At 53.5% G+C, this 16,333-nt stretch overlaps 1 protein-coding gene across 1 annotated transcript in view; it reads right to left on the bottom strand.

Annotated features, from left to right (window-relative positions):
• LOC127211597 (nephrocystin-4) overlaps positions 1–10,889 on the bottom strand; it is a 38,927-nt gene extending 28,038 nt beyond the window's left edge. Inside the window, exon 1 of the mRNA XM_051171567.1 lies at positions 10,767–10,889. Coding sequence (XP_051027524.1) covers positions 10,767–10,826 — 60 coding nt within the window. The 5' untranslated portion in view covers positions 10,827–10,889. The remainder of the gene's footprint in view (positions 1–10,766) is intronic.
• Positions 10,890–16,333: the final 5,444 nt, after the last annotated feature.

Genomic DNA, 16,333 nt, shown 5'->3' with positions numbered 1-16,333 from the left:
CTCTGACACATAACTCCACTACTGCAGGCTCTCTGCCATTCATACCACTGTCTTGGGGTACCCAGCTCTGAGGGATCCCTAGCACAATGGTTCCAAGGCTGTGGCTTGTCTCATGGTCCCGGTCCCACCTACGGAGCACAGCCCGTGCACCAGGCCCTCTTCATTCATGGTGCAGGTGCCCCTTTGGGAAGTGTAGGCAGAAGTCAAGGCCAGCCCTCTACTGAGTTCCCCAAGCAAGGGGCTAGGAAGAGCTGTGGCCCTTGAGAGGCCAACGCAGTGTCCAGTGGCCCAAGGAGCCCTCTGCAGACTGACACTCTCCTCTACTGGGGCTGCCTGCGCTCACTGCCCTACAGCAGTGGTCAAGCCAGAAGTGAGGCTGCGGTTGCTCTGTGTGGAACACCACAGCCACGTTCCATCTTATAGCCACGTCACACAAGCCACCAGTGGCCTTCACCTCCAAGGTCACAACCTGCTATCCACACTGGGGGCTGCCTCGATGAGGCCCCAGACCATCATACAGGGAGGGCCACCTCTGCCTGCCCCCAGAGACTAGGGTATGGCCAGAGTGGCGTTTCCCTGTGGAGTGGCGCGACTGCAGTATTAAGATCAGAGCTCCCGTCTCCAGCTTCCGGTCCAGCCCTTGCCTGGATCACTACAGTCCCCAGTTGTGGGACATTGCCAAATTCCAGGGGACCTTATCCCTGAGTGGACTTCAATTTCTGGAAAAATTGTGCCCTCTCCCCAGGGCCTTCAGTAGCCAACACTCATGGGGCCAACAAGAGACACTAGCCACTCACATACCTCTCTCTTCCTCCCCTGGGCCCCCCCGCTGCCCTGGCTCCATATGGCCCCCAACTGCCATGAATACGTCTTTCATACGTGCCAAGGTCCCCTGGGGCCCCCACAGCTGACAGCCTGGTGTCCCTGTCTCTGTACGACCTGTGTGGAGAAGGCCCAACAGCCTCCTGCTGCACTCTGGGTAGCAACAAAACAAAAATGAGGCCAGCACACTCACTACTGAGGACGAAACACGCAGAACAAAGTGCTTCAGCCTACACGGCAGTGGCTTTCGGACCACACACCGCCTAGCTTCTCCTGGCTGCTTTCCAGAGGGTCCCCTAGGCAGCTTGTCCTGGGCCTTGTGAGGGCTCACTGATGGGGACAAGATGATAGGGAGTTGTGGGTGCCAGTCAAAAATGACTTCTGCCTCAGGTGACCCAACTGTCTAGCCTGTCCGGTACTGCGCATGGCCCAGCTGCCACCTGGTAAGGGTCCACTCACCTACCAACTCTCTCCTAACATGTCGACCAACAGGGTTCCCAGAGACCCGGACACTGGCGTCCGAGGAGCCTGTGGTGTGAGGAACCAGCTGCATTGCTTTAGGGGAGCCAGAAGACAAGCCCAGCCGACTGTTTACCCTAGGATAGTCTCAGCTCTCCGGTGGGGCAAATGTGGGTGCTGCCAGCCAGCTGGCCATCACAGGGTGCCTGGCCCCAGTCCCCAGACCATCTTCTGTAGCTCCGTCCTCTTCCAACAGCCTAAAGATCAAACAGGAAAGCTCTACTTTGTTCCGCCCTAAATGGGGACTTGGAAAACTCTGCAGGCTGATTTTAGTAAAGAGGAAAAATTGCAGGAGATGGCTCCATTATCCTTAGCTGAGAGAACGCCAGCACTTAGGCTCGGGCCTGTGCATCCTCCGGGTGAGGGAAAGCTCGGTGGCTGGAGGCGACACTACCGGGGCCCATTACCGCTTCTCCCCCACAGGCTCAAATTTGGGTATTGTATGGTATGTTTCTTCATGTAATTCTTTATATTGTGGCTTACCATGCAATTTTACCTTCTGAGAGAGTTAAAACAGCCTTTAAAAGGCTCTGGCAGCCCTCTTACGACACCTGCTGTGAGCCCAGGCTGTGAGGGCCCAACCCACACCCCAGAGAAACACAGGCTTGGAAGAAATGCATCCAGACCCAAAGAGGCTTATTTTCCAATCTTTGCTTCGCCCCTCCTTGGGACCCCACAGGAAGGCTGCGTCTAATGAGAAGACCCACTTCCGCAACAGCACACAACTGGGCAGGACCCCAGGCAGCACAGCTACGTGCCACACCTGCCTGCAGAATGCCCAAGGGCACACACTGTCCCTGAACCCATACAACATGACTGACCACTTACAGCAAGGAGGCCTCGGCCAAGCAGGGATGCTGTGTGCTGACCAGGGCAAAGGCAGCAAGGTGGCCTTACAGTGAGAAGAGCAGGTGACCAAACACATGTGGCTGGCTGGCCTGCGGCAAGCTCCCTGGCTCCCTGGGCAGAGTGGCCCGCAAGGCTCTGGCCCCACCACGGCATCCATCTGCTAGCTTCAGTTCCCACGTGGCCACGGAATGTATAAGCCTTTAGTTCTAGCTAGGTGCTTCTTGTCAGAACCCCATGATGGGTGGCCCTGCCGCAGCTAGAGGCCCTTGGCTGCACCAATGGCAGCGATCAGCCGAGCCTTGCACAGGGTCCATGAGCAGCTGCCAACGTGCCCACCGCTTCTCTGAAGAGTGTGCCCTTGGAGCCTGGGCTCCATCCCTGGACTGAGATAGTGTTTGGCCGTGCCTGGGCTGCTGGGCTTGAGAAGAGACCTGGCCACTATGGGGAGCAGGCAAGCATGCGGACGCAGAGGATCCTGGGAACATGTGGCCAGTGCAGCTCAGCTGCACACAAGCTGACAGAATACAGAGAATAGAGTCAGTGGGTCCCCCAGACACCAGCAGAGGCCGCTGGCCAATTGCCAGAAACAAGGAAAACAGTTCCCTGACCTCGGCAGGGCCCGTGTCCTGCTGGAACACCGTCTACCTGTTCCTGACACTTTCTTACTCTTTGCCAGTCTCCACATGCCAAGAACTGCCATTGCGAAGTCTCCATTGTCCGCCCCAGGTGTGTCAGTTCAGCCTCAAGAAGCCCTAACGTCCTCCACCTGACTAAGCCAGGCAGCAGCCTATGCTCTGACCCCAATCTAAGCTGTCGCAGGTCTCTTCAGGTCACTCAAAGACCCAAGGCCTCCCTGTGCACGTTAGGGAGAAGGGCTGCAGTGTGGTCAGAGGGGACACTTGCCTGCGACACGCTGGGCTGCTTCCTTCCAGCCAGGACAGATGTCAGCGTGTTTTAGCCTGACCACACATGGTGGGCACTGTGCTCTACCATGTCCACCCATACAGCTGGCTGGTATCCATGTCCACCCATACAGCTGGCTGGTACCCATGTCCATCCCGCACAGCTGGCTGGTGTCCAAAGGGCGAGTGCACACTGAGCTTTTCTGCTCATTCACAGCACCCTTCCAAAAGATGGGATTGAGGCACGAGGCAGTGCCCTCCCCACAACCCTCTCACTTCCACTGTCACATTGTTAATGTATAGGGGCTCAGGAGAGCAGGAGCTGCCCCCACCGCATCACTCAGCCGCCCATGAATGGTCATTTGTCCCTTGAGCATCATGTGACAGTGCACAGACAGGATGGGCAATGTCTTTCTCATCTTTAATCTCCAATACCTCTGATTCCTGTGTCCCAATTTGTCATGTGCTTGTACTTAAGCAAAGGCCATAGAAAGATACCAAGACAAGGAAGTAGCTGGCAGAGGACAGGAAAGCCACATCCACCACTGTCTCAGGGCTGCTGGCCCTGGGGACGCCCAGTACAACAGAACCTGTGGAGCCTGGGCGTGTTTTTTATTCTGGAAGGATGGATGGGTTACCATGGCAATCTCTGCTGATGGCCTTGGGTTGGGGGGGGGGCGGCAGGGGGGTGCCGGGGGTAGAGGATAGTGGGGCACTGCAACAAGGCAGCCCAGGGCACTCTGTCTCTGAGCACTAGCTCCCTTACTGAAGGAGCAGCAGGCATGTGGGGTGGGGGTGGAGGAATGTGGGTAGAGGAAAGCACTGGGGTTGCTGAATGCCCAGCCCGTGGTCACCTTCGGCCAACCACAAGACAGGGAAGCAAAAGCCTTGAGGGTGGAGCAGAAAGGAGAGAGGCAGGAGACAGTTGCCTAGCAACAGGCAGCAGCTGGAGAAGGGTGGAGGCAGAGAGGGCGGGTGACAGTGTGGCCCATCACAGAGAGGGAGAGGAACGAAAGGCCTGGGCCCTAATGAGATGGTAGTTAGACCTACAGAAAGGTAGCAAAAGTGGCTCCGTGTCACCAGACTGTGGGGATAAAGGATGAATCACTACTAATGGGCTCCGTCCGGGTGCCGGAATTCACAAGGCAAACCCATCCAAACAGCCTTTATTCCTCGCTGAGAGTAAGCCATCCTTCCTGAGGCTTTGATCACTGGGATGGAAAATGGGAAACTAAGAGATAAAGGTGACAGGGCGGGTGTGGGCCTCCACCTGTGTGGACTCAGACCACAGCCCTCATGGAATGGAAAAGCCAGGTGATCCATCCAGAGCCCCGAAGGTCAGCTCAGCTCAGTTTACTGACAGAGACCACGCTCCTCCACGGCCCTGTGCCCAGACTCTTCAGCACATACAATGGAGACTCTGCTGCTGTGTCCAAGGCAGGCCAAAAACTCTCCCCCAAGTTGTGTGGGCAAGCAGGCTCCCCCAATACATGGCCAACTGTCCATAGGGGCTACATGGCACAGTGGCAAGCCGGCGGGATCTAAACCACACACGGACCCTGGGAAACACGCAGTGCACGTGGCGATGACCCCTGCTACAGGACTGTTTTCAGATCTACTGAGCAAACAATCCAAAATGCTGTCGCCACGAGAACACTCAAAAAGCAAAATATATGGGTCAAGGAAATTCCAAGTTTAATCGAAGTGTGACCTGAGCGCCCTCTAGTGGCGATGTGTTTGCTCTCCCGCTGCCAGTGATGAACAGACCTCTGCCTCTCTGTCAACTTTATAGGAAAAATAAAAACGATGATGCATAAGGGAAGGCCCAAATACCTCACCTAAAGTGACGGCCACACGCCATTAAGATTTCCAGAGGAGCTGTGTAAGCTGGTGTGACACTGAGGTCTGCAAAGTTGTCCTCATAAGTTAGACACTAGTGGATATTTAAAGTTTCTTTATACTGGGGTCTTGGGAGGCAATGATTTTTAAGCCTAGAGTAGAGTGGAGAGATTGTATTAACACGACATGAGTGCAGCCATAAATCCAAATTAAATAAGCCAAACAAAATCAGGTCCCAACCACAGTCATGCCAGCCCGACACTGTACTCCAAAGCCATTCCTGATGCCTGCAGAAACCAAAACAGATGCCTCTCTGTGGACACAGCGAACCTTTCAGCAAAGACCTCAGAGTGTGCATGACAGCTCTCCTGCTCATGTGTCCCAGAGAAAACACGCCCGGCCGGCTCACTCAGGAGAGCCCTAACCTGATAGAAGACCCTCAGGGGCTGGGCTGGGCTAGGCTGGACAGGTGAGCTGCCGCCCTGCTGTTGGTCCAGCCCCAGCACACCTGTTCTGCTGACGGACAGGCCGCTGGCTGCTGGGTTCTCTACCTCTCAAGCTGAGGGAAAGCCTAGCAGCTAGCAGCCGGCAGAGAAAGGGGGGGGCAGACCGAGGTGCAGTGTGGCCCCACAGACAGCGAGCTGGGCAGAGCTGAGATGATGGAAGCCTATATAGCCACCAACACCTCCCAACTGCTCTCCCTGAGCCCACACCCTCCCTTAGGACTTTGCTGTGGACAGCTGCCCTGTACCCCTCACTACACACCCAGAGTAGGTGTGTGACCGTGTCCCCACCCCCACCCCCGTCCTCAGGCCCCTGTCATCCATAATGTTCATGAAGGTGGATAACACAGCCAGGTGCCTATCTCCACCTCAAAAGTCTCCTGGAACAAAGAGACACACGCTCTGTTGAGACTCCTAACCCAAGGATTATCCTGGAGCGCCTTGGCTCAGAGCACAGAGAAACTTCTGGCAAGGAGCCAGTTCTGCAGAAAACAGAGCTGAAAGGAGGGGAGAGAGCACAGGGTGGAGGCAGGAGGACAGATGGGGTCTCAGTGACATTGTTCTGGGATCCGGCCTAGCTGAACATCAGTGCTGCCTCTGGCTTTTCTATCACAGGAGCCAATGAGATTCTTTCTTTTATCTCTTTCCTTCGTTTGTCTGGCAAATAGAGCAGCTCACTTACCCACTCCTGGCTGGGGAGGAGAGGGCATCCTTCACACTCCTCACTACTGAGCGGTCCTGGGGCTGGGGAGACGGCTCACCCGGTAAGAGCACTTGCTGCGCAAGCATGAAGATCCAAGTTCAAGTCCCCAGCACGCATGGAAACTGCCAGGCATGAGTGTGCACCTGCAACCCCAGTGCTGTGGGAAGCAGCCAGGGTCCCTGGGCCATGCTAGTCACCAGCCTAGCTCCAGGTTCAGAGAGAGACCTTGTGCAAAGGCACTAACGCACCAGAAGACCTGACGCCCTCTCTGGCCAAACACACGTCTGTCTGTCTGTCTGTCTGTCTGTCTGTCTGTCTGTCTGTCTCTCTGTGCTGAGAACTGGAGTTAGGGCCTCACACATGCTCAGCCATTAAAGCCATATTCCCAGCTCTACAGGCACAATTTAAAATGCATGGGCAGGAGTGGCAGGGGCAGGGCTGGAGAGATGGCTCAGCACTTCAGAGTGGGTATGGTTCCCACAAAGGACCTGGTTTAGTTCCCAGCATCCCCATGGAGGGGCTCTCAACTGCCTGTAACCCAGCTCAGGAGACCCAACACGCTCTTCTGACTACTACTGGCACTAAACTCACAAGCACACACACACACACACACACACACACACACACACACACATACACACACACACACACACAATTAAAAAATAAAAATAAAATCTTAAAAAACAATCACAGTCAAGAATGGCCAGGCTGCTGGCATGGTGGCGCACGCCTTTAATCCCAGCACTTGGAAGGCAGAAGCAGGTGGATCACTGTGAGTTTAGGGGCAGCCTGGTCTACAAAGCAAGTTCCAGGACAGCCAGAGCTACACAGAAAAAAAAACTGTCTCAGGAAAAAACAAGTCTAAGGACAGCCAATGCCACTCTGGCTCCCCAACATGAGGGTAACAGAGTGTACTGCTGGGGTCTGTGCCTGTCTGCTGCAGCAGATGTCACAGTCCTGAGCTCTGCATGCTGGTGTACATCATTTCTGCCGTTACGTTGTGTTAATCCATTGTCCTACAGTTTCTAAAGCATTGCATTTTAGTTCATCTGGAGTGTGTGTGTGTGTGTGTGTGTGTGTGTGTGTGTGTGTGTGTGACATGAAGTTATTTTGCAACCTTTGAGTGACATGAAGCTAGGACTGGATTTTACATTTTCTGTACAACCAAGTATGCCAGCACCATCTACTGGCTGGTCTGCCCTGACTCCCTGTGGTCAGCTCCGTGACTAACTGCTCCCACCCCTAAGGCAGTCACTTCCTGATCCACAGAAGCTACTAGTGAGGGGTCAGTGGCTGCTGGTCCAGCAGACCCTGAGGCATCACTTGGCTGTAAGTACAGGGAGAAAGAACGGAGATGCTCCCGCTGCCGGGATGCAGGAAGGATGGGGGGGGGGGGGGGGGGGTGGGGGGGGGGCGGGGAGGACGGACAAGCAGCCTCTAGATGTTAGGGGAAGGAGAGGAAGGAGGAAGTGGGTTCTCCCTGCAGCACTGTGAAAGGCACGCAGCCCTGCTAAGCCGCACTGAGGATGTGTGGCTTCTGGATAGCAGTAAGGTAATAAGGCCACGGTGTTTTAAGTCACCACGTGTGTGTCAAGTTGCTGCAGCAGCAACAGGAACCCAGGACTCCTTTCTGCACAGCGACGTCCATCACCCCATGGATGCCACACTGTTCTTGGGCCTCAAACTTTATGGGGAAATCTGTAAACCAAAACAGCAAGTCTCCATTCCTCCCAAACTGCTTTCGCTGCCCTTTACTGGTTTTTTTTTTTTAATTAGCATATATCTAAAAAAAAATTAAAAACACAGTGTGTGGGTACAACACACTCTAGGCGGAAATCACAAGCTAAGGCAGCAATGCAAGGGCACAGAGGATGGCTCCAGCAGCCTGGAGAGATGCCTCAGTCCCTGGACCAAGAGCAACGGAAGGGTTAGAGAGGCGGGGCCATGTCAGTAGCCTTGACCCCAGACAACAGCAAGGACTTCTCCAGGTAGACCCGCCCTCCGCCCATGTGAAGAAGAAAGAGGGGGAGAAAACCAGGGAAGAGGGGGTGGAAGGCAGGACAGGAGGAGAGAGGAGGAAAGTGGGAAGGAGGGGAGATGGGTGAAGGACGGGCAGGGGGTGGCTGAAGACCGTGTGCGCCAGGGAGCAACGGCTGAGGTCCTGAGTGGCCACCGAACGCTGCCTGTCCAAGAATTTGCAGGTTAGAGAGAGCAAACACAGTAAGCACAGTGGACAGGCTTGATTAAAACAGAGCCAAGAGTGCAGGACACCAAGCCGGTGACAGAGGGACAGAGCAAACAGCTGAGTGAGGAACACAGAGCTGGAAGGCAGGGGATAGACACTGCCAGGAAGATGATCAGGAAGTAGTGGGCTCCATTCACGTTCCCCGCCAACCTCAAGTCTCATTTGGGGAGCGCAGGCCACGCTTGTGAGGGGTCTGGTCATCTACATGGGAATTAAGCCCCTGCCAGATCAGGTCCCAGCCAACCCAGCTGAAGAGCAAAGCCCAAACGATCAAAGTTGCCCCAAGAGCGCTGAACACCCGTTAGACACACAAATAGTCAACAGCCAACAAGAGAGAACTCCAAGTATCTGTATCCAGCCAGAGTTCATCAGACAAGGCCACCGTCCCCATAGACAGCAGGGACAGCTGTGCGGTGAGAGGGTTATGAGGGCGGGAGGGGTACTGGAGAGGGGACGAAGTTACAGGGATCAGGTGAGTCTTGTACACCTCTGCCACACACAGGTTGGTGACCACCATTAACCAACCATTAAACATTGAAAGAAAAATGGGGGTATTCTTAGCACAAAGATGGGCACACCCACCGCCCTGAGCCCAGGATGGCTCACTACGGACACACTTTGGAAGGTCACACACCACCTCATGCAGCTGCTCTGTATCTGAGACAAACTTGAAAGAGAACTGTCCGAGACATTCCCGCTTAGGCAACAAGAGCATTAAAGTCCTTAAGGCTGTATTCCACACACAAAGAGGATTTATTCTTGAGTGCTTCTGTCAGAAAGTGCACGCCTGCCGCCCACCACCCCAAGGGATCCTGCGGACTTCTTGGCAGCACCCCAAGTACAGGGGATGCTGCATACCCCGATTCCACTTATGTAAGATGGCCCTTTAATGTACACAGTGCAGGAACAAGCCTGAACAGCCTGCTAAGCACTCAATTCAAGCAACTAGGAAGGAACTTCACTGCTCTACAGAGAGGGAGCCTTCAACACGGCCTGTCACCAAGCCATTAGGTTTTGGTCCCTGTTTCTAGACATTTCAGAAAATCCCAATGACTGGAAAACGGAGGTCTTCACACCTAGCTGTAGGTCAGTGGGTCAGTGGGTCAGTGGATCAGTGGGGTCACTGGTCTATCAGAGAGAAAAATTACAGTCAAGGGGACCAGGCTTCACAAACCTGTTCTCAAAATGCAGAGAATACCCTAGACCAGGACCTGGGCACTGAACGGAATAGAAAATGACCAGTCAAAGCCGTCCATTATCAGAGGCTGAGTGAGACGGCAGGGAGATGCTACTGAGGGACATGTCCTCCATAGCTGTGTGACATTCCCTGCTCTTGGGCAGCCAGAGGGATTGTGGGAGCACAGCGAGAAGGAGGGAGCACAGTAGGGAGGGGAGGACAGCGTGATGGTGGGAACACGAGGGAGGATGGGAGCACTGAGTGAGGGTGGGAACACAGAGGGAGGGTGGGAACACAGAGGGAGGGTGGGAACACAGAGGGAGGGTAGGAACACAGAGGGAGGGTGAGAACACAGTGAAGAGGGAAGGACAGCAGGAGGATGGGAGCACAAAGGGAGGGTGGGAGCACAGCTGGGGGGAGGGCAGCACATGGCTCTGTTCCACGAGCTCACAAACTGCTCATTCCCCATCTGTCCACCTGGATCAGTCATGAAGAGCTAGACTGTGTCCAAGGCCCCTGCAGCCCTCTGTTACCAGGAGACAGACCTGCTCCAGGAACCTAGGCCACAATCAAAGCCCACCTATGGCCTTGCTGTGCCTGCCTTTCCTCCCTCACCATGGCTTCACCACAGGCCTCGGGCCTAAGCAACAGGCCCTGAACACAGACAGGCCCAGGCCACACAGAAGGTGCTGGGCCATCCAAGGTCAATGACACACACCTGTGGACCTGTCACTCACAGGGCAAGGACTGATGCTCTGTTGGGGACCATTGCCATTTGCATCTCATTATGACCCCTTTCCTGAAGGGACACCCCAAAAGCCACACATTAGAAGTCAATGCAATAGAAGGATGACAACACAAACAAGGTGGCGGCTGGAGCTGGCGGCCAACACTTCCAGCTGGCCTTGAATTCCCAGGCCCCATGTTCGCAGGCTGCCCCTGTGGAGTACCCTTGATGACGTCACCCTGCAGGCTGCCCCTGCAAAGCGCCCTTGATGACATCACCCTTCAGCAGCAGATACACGCTTGCTTGGGGAGCCATTAAATAACTGAACCAATTTGCACCGAAGGCTGGGTGGCAAACAGCTGGACCACACATTGTCACACTGTCGAAACCCACATCATCACCGTAAGGGATGCCAGCTGACTGCGTCAATAGAGCAACCGTGCAGGGTTGGAGCAAGAGGGAAGGCTCTCTGGAACTCACCTGAAGGGGACACGGGTGTCTTCCTGGAGGAGCGCCGCCAGGCCTTGGGGCCGCTGGCATGCTGTGTGGGCGTGTCCGAGCCCCTGGAGAACTGGAACTGGATAGTTCCCGACTCCACTTGCTTTACCTGTGATTGACCCCAGGAGAGCAACAATGGGGCCCTCACTGGCACAGACTCACCTACCGCCAAAGCCCCCCTCCCCCCACCACCCACCCTCGAGAAAAAGGTAAGCAAGAGAGCAAAGATTCTGGAAGCCACGTGTTCTTGAATCATAAACAAGTAATCCTCTGAAAAGAAAATTACTTGTGGCTTTAAAATCCCAGGAGATCATTATTATCGGGGAATGACATTTGCCCAAGCTGAAGTATAGTTCAAGGTACTTACAAACCATGACGTGCACGGTTTTTAATTAGCGTGTAATACTGACTGACTCGTGTTCAGTACAGTCCTACAGGTGTTAACCCATGTGCAGAGTCACATGACCAGCCTCCTTCCTCCCTCAGCTGGCCCAAGCCACTGACCCCTGCCTCCTCAGAACTAGGCTGTCTTCTTGAGACTCTCATGTAAACACAATCAGGAAGCACACAGCCCTTGTGAGCAGCTCTCTCTCTCTCTCTCTCTCTCTCTCTCTCTCTCTCTCTCTCACTCACCACAATGCCCATGGGCCTTGCCTGCCCACACTGTGGAACCCATATTGACAGGCCATGCCTCTCCTAGCTGATTCCTGTCCTCTCACACTGGTGTCCACTCACTGGGCACATCTGGGTAGGTAGTTGCCAGTCTCCTGACTGGATCCAGAGGTGCCACAGTGCTGGACAAGTTGCTGGGTGAACCACACATTTCTGTGGGAATTGGCTGCTACAAGGTCACTGTAGACACCATGTTTTGTAAATATAAAATATTCAGTTACAGAGGCTATAGAGATGGCTCAGCAGTTAAAAGCACTGGCTGCTCTTGCAAAGACGCAGGTTCAAGTCCCAGCACCTGCATGGTGCTCATACCATCTGTAACTGCAGTTCCAAGAGGTCCAACGCCCTCTTCCAGCCTCCTTGGGCATGGCGAACTCATGGTACACAGATGCACATGCAGGCAAAACACTCACAACACATAAAATAAAAACAAACAGACCTCTAAATGATTTCCTGAGCTGGGCTCTCCTCTGCTCTCGACTTTGACTCATGTTAACACACTAGAGTTTTGTTTTAGTCCATGTTTGCACAGAATTTCCCCTTCCTTTATTCTCAGCCCCGCATCGTCACTTCAAGCCGAGGTCCTCACAGACCATGCAGGGTGAGCCCGTGTCCGTGCGGCCTGGACAGCTCTTACTTCACGTGGCTGGAGTGTGGTCTACGCTGCCGGCTCTTCCTCGGGCTCTGCTCTGCTCTTCCTGCCTTCTGCAGAATCGTCCCACTTTATCTACTGTCTACTGGGTTTAAACTGTTGTGGGTTGAATCTGAAATGTTCCCCAAAGGCTCATGGGAAATAGAGGGATGTGTGGGATAGTTCAGAGTTGTCTTGAAGGCCTGTGGGCCTTTAGTGGGTGGGGCTTGGCTGTTGCAGACGGCCATTGGAACCATCTTTGGCGATCATATCCACCTCTGACTGGACTTAATGCCGCCGCCCCAACACACACACACACACACACACACACACACACACACACACACACACACACACCACTCCATGCACTCCACCCTGCCTTCCCTGCCAGGACACACTGTATTCCCTCTGAGGCTGGGAGACACAGCCTTTTCCCTTACCTCTGCCTGGTATTTTGGTCACAACAAAATTAACTGTAACTGACATAGTGTCCTACTGTCAATGACACTCTCTAGGTTTTGTAATCCAGCACCCAGGAGGCTGAGCGGAGGGTCGCCACCAGTTTGAGGCCAGCACAGGCTACATAGTGAGACCCTTTCTCCAATAAGTAACTAAACAAATTCAATAAAAGTACTTAGCTCTCCTCGGTCTGATTAGCACTGGCAGCTCACTCCCTCTGTGGATGGAACACAGTCACTCTCACCTACCCCCTGGCTCCTAGTGTTACACACAGCCGCTCTCGGGCTCTCACCTACCCCCTGGCTCCTGGTGTTACACCGTCTCATCCTACGTGTCTGAAAGCTTTGAAGCCCTCACGGGATACACATAACTCTGCCTCTGCCTCCTGTCAGGCCTACTCAGTCCTCATGTCTGCTCTTTCTCATCCCCATCTTCCTCTGTCTACAGCAGAAGTTCTTAACCTGCGGGTCGCCTAAGACCACCGGGAAACACACATATGACGTTACAGGCACAACAGTAGCAGAATGACAGGAAGCAGCAATGAGAACACATTTTTGGTTGGGGTCACCACGACATGAGGAACTATATTAAAGGGCCACAGCATTAGGACGGTTGAGACCCGCTGCTCTGGAGAAACACCACGGTGCTCCCCAACCCCCTTCCTTCAGTTCACTGGAAAGTATTGCCTGTGCTTCCGGCAACTCCTGATGGGTACAGAACTCTGGGTTCTGTGATCGATTCCGTGATCTTCCGCTTTTCCCCCTTTGGCCCTCATGGCTTCTGAGAGGAAGTTTCTATTTCTGATCTCTACTCTTTTTCTTTGCTCTTAGTTTTCAGTGACTCACAGTGTCTGGCTGAGGTTACTTTCCATTTATCTGTGGACTTTGCTGAACTTCTGGAAATCTAGGTTTGTGTCTCTGGCCAGGAGCTTCCTGCCGTCATATCTTCAGAGGTGTTTCTTGCACCAGGTGCCTCCAGTCTCCTGGGACTCGGATGACTCACTTGGGGGCTGGACTCGAGTGCTGTCCCACTGCTCAGCACGGGGCTTGGCTGCCGCCGCCAATCAACTCCTGCAGCCCTGGTGGCCCAGGTTCCACTGCCTTATCTTCAGGGTCACAGACCCTTCCGTCATCCATCCCGCTGCAGAGCACATTTCTCTCTTCACAACACTATTAGCACCTGTGTGCCTGGCCATCTTCACACCGGCTGTTTTAAGAGCTTTGGTAAGCAGCCTTTGAGCCTTTCCAGTGTTGCTGTCAACTAACCACCTTTTCTCTGCTGGGCTCCTGATATACAAATTCGTTCTGATTTTATTGCACTCATTTTTTTTTTAATATTTTTATTTAATTTTAATTTTTGTGTGTTGGTGTGAGGGTGTCAGATCTTGAAGTTACAGGCAGTTGTGAGCTGCCATGTGGGTGCTGGGAATTGAACCCAGGTCCTTTGGAAGAGCAGGCAGTGCTCTTAACCACTGAGCCATCTCTCCAGCCCTTATTGCACTCATTTTAAAGACGATATTTTAAGAGTCTATGGCTGCTTTGCAGTCCATGAAGAAAGGCGACACTCTGTGTCACCAGAAATCAGCCCGCTGGGTTCAGGCCGCAGCTTCTGACCACAGTGCCTGTAGGTCCCAGTGCCTGTAGGACAGCGGTGTCCACATGAGTGTTCCTGTCAAAGGCTGCACAGCGTCCTCTAGATCTCCTGCCTTCGCTCCTTCCAGTGGCAGCCCTGGGATGGACAGAGTCCACCACACATATACAGCTCAGGTCTCAAAGGCCTTGGCCTGCTGTTTAAGGTCAGATCCAACCCATGCAAGCTTGGGGTAAGCTCTGGAGCACCTCCTGTGAGTGCTGCCCAGTTCTGGGGACCCTTCAACTTTCCACTCAGGCCTGCTGTGTGCATCATACTGAAGGCCAGGTGCTTCGTAAAGAGGACAGGAGAGTGGAAACAGCCAGTGTCATCATCATCAGCCAGGAAGTCAGTGCGTGATGTCTACAGCTGATAAATTAATAGCATGGGAAGCACAGTTTTTCAACATCAAAGGCGGACAACTGTAAATCACAGCTAGGAGCTGGGAGTGCCGGCTTCGGGAGACATAAATACTTTTAGAGAATTTTCATCCGAAGGAAAAAGGAAAAAGAAGAAAAGCCAAGAGCAGGAAGGAAACAGCCATGAGATGGTCCCTGCTTCAGAGCAAACCAAGAAGTGACCGTTGGCAACGTGAACCTCAAAACACGCTTCCAAGAAACAACGTAGCTTTTCCATGGTCGCTTTTTTCTTGACTGACAGCTGCCATTTCTGCTCAGCTGTGAGCCCATGGGCTCTCAGTATCCATGTGTATGTTCAAAAGACAGTCGCTGAGCATGGAAGGGCACCGGAGCTGGCTGGGGGAGGGCACAGGTAAGGCACACCTGGATCCCAGATGGTCTCGCCTGGCCAGTGTTGGAGCCATGAGGAAGGAGCACATGGAGAAGCCACGGTGCTCTCCCAGTGCAGGAAGACAGAGCCTGTGCCACCTCCACTCACTGCTCTCGTCCACTCTATCCTAACCACAGACACTTCTGGCTCTGAAAGCCTTCAGCAAGGTCTGTAGACATTTTGTCTGCCACAATTGGGGGTGCTGCTGACATCTAGTGGCAGATGGTGGGGATGCAGCCCTCTAAAGTGACAGTCTCCAGAGAAAAGTTACCCTGCAGAAAATGTCAGCTGTGCTGGGATTGAGAAATGGAACTCAGAAGTGGTGTTCTTCATGGAAAATGAAAATGTTCTACATGTGTGTCACCAAGCAAGTCAAACTCTCAAAGTGCTCACGCCTGATATGGTTTGCAAACACAAAAAGGGAAGTCGATGACGTGACAAAACCAGCTATACATTGAACAAACATTTACACCAGACAAACACACAGAGAGGGAGGGGGAGGCGGAGAGAAAGACAGGAACAGAGAAAGAGATAGAGAAATAGACAGACAGACAGACAGACACAGAGAGAGAGAGAGAGAGAGACAGACAGACAGACAGAGAGACAAGAGACAGAAAGACAGAAGACAGAGAGACCACATAGAAACACACACAGGGAAGAAGGAGAGAGAAAAGAAGGAGAGAGGGAGGGAGGGAAGGAGGGAGGGAGGGAGGAAGGAAGGATGGTAATGGCTTTGAGATTTCTGGTGGTGATTTCATAATAAGGGTTCAAATTAGACCATATGGAAACGCAGCAAAATGTGGTCCCATAATGAGAGACATTTCTCATAACAGGGAAACTGCACAATCAGCTGCTCCCTGATGCAGGTCCCCAAGTACCAGCCAGATCGTAAATAAAACACTGGAAATAATAGCTGTCGCTAGAGTCAGCATAGACGTGACACTGTGAAATGACAGGTACAGCCCCTTTACCTGAGAAAGGGGGAATGCGTGTAAGGGCGCCACGCTGCTGAGGCAGGCGAGCCGGGACCAGACGGACCCCAGACACTAGCCTGAGCCAAGACATGGTTCCACACCTGTCCACAGTGCCAGCTCACCTGCCTTCCAACACCACACCTGGGCGGGGCAGCCAGGCCAGGCAGGTGACAACACACATCCTTCAGCCTCTCCTGACAGTACTTGCTTTCCAGGTTGGAGCTCAGAAAATGCCACAGCCAGAAGCTTTGTCAACCTCTGAGTCCACTGTGAACCCGCCAGTCTGCCTCCAGCTGAGAGCTCAAGGTCCACAGGGTTTGAGCTGGGTTTAAAGCCCAGGGAGGAGAAGGAGGAGGAGGAGGAAAAGGAGGAGGAAGAGGAGGAGGAGGAAACAA

The sequence above is a fragment of the Acomys russatus genome, chromosome 29, assembly GCF_903995435.1.
Source record: "Acomys russatus chromosome 29, mAcoRus1.1, whole genome shotgun sequence".
NCBI lineage: Eukaryota > Metazoa > Chordata > Mammalia > Rodentia > Muridae > Acomys > Acomys russatus.
Note: the sequence above shows the minus strand (reverse complement) of the source record. Positions and strands in the feature narration are given on the sequence as shown.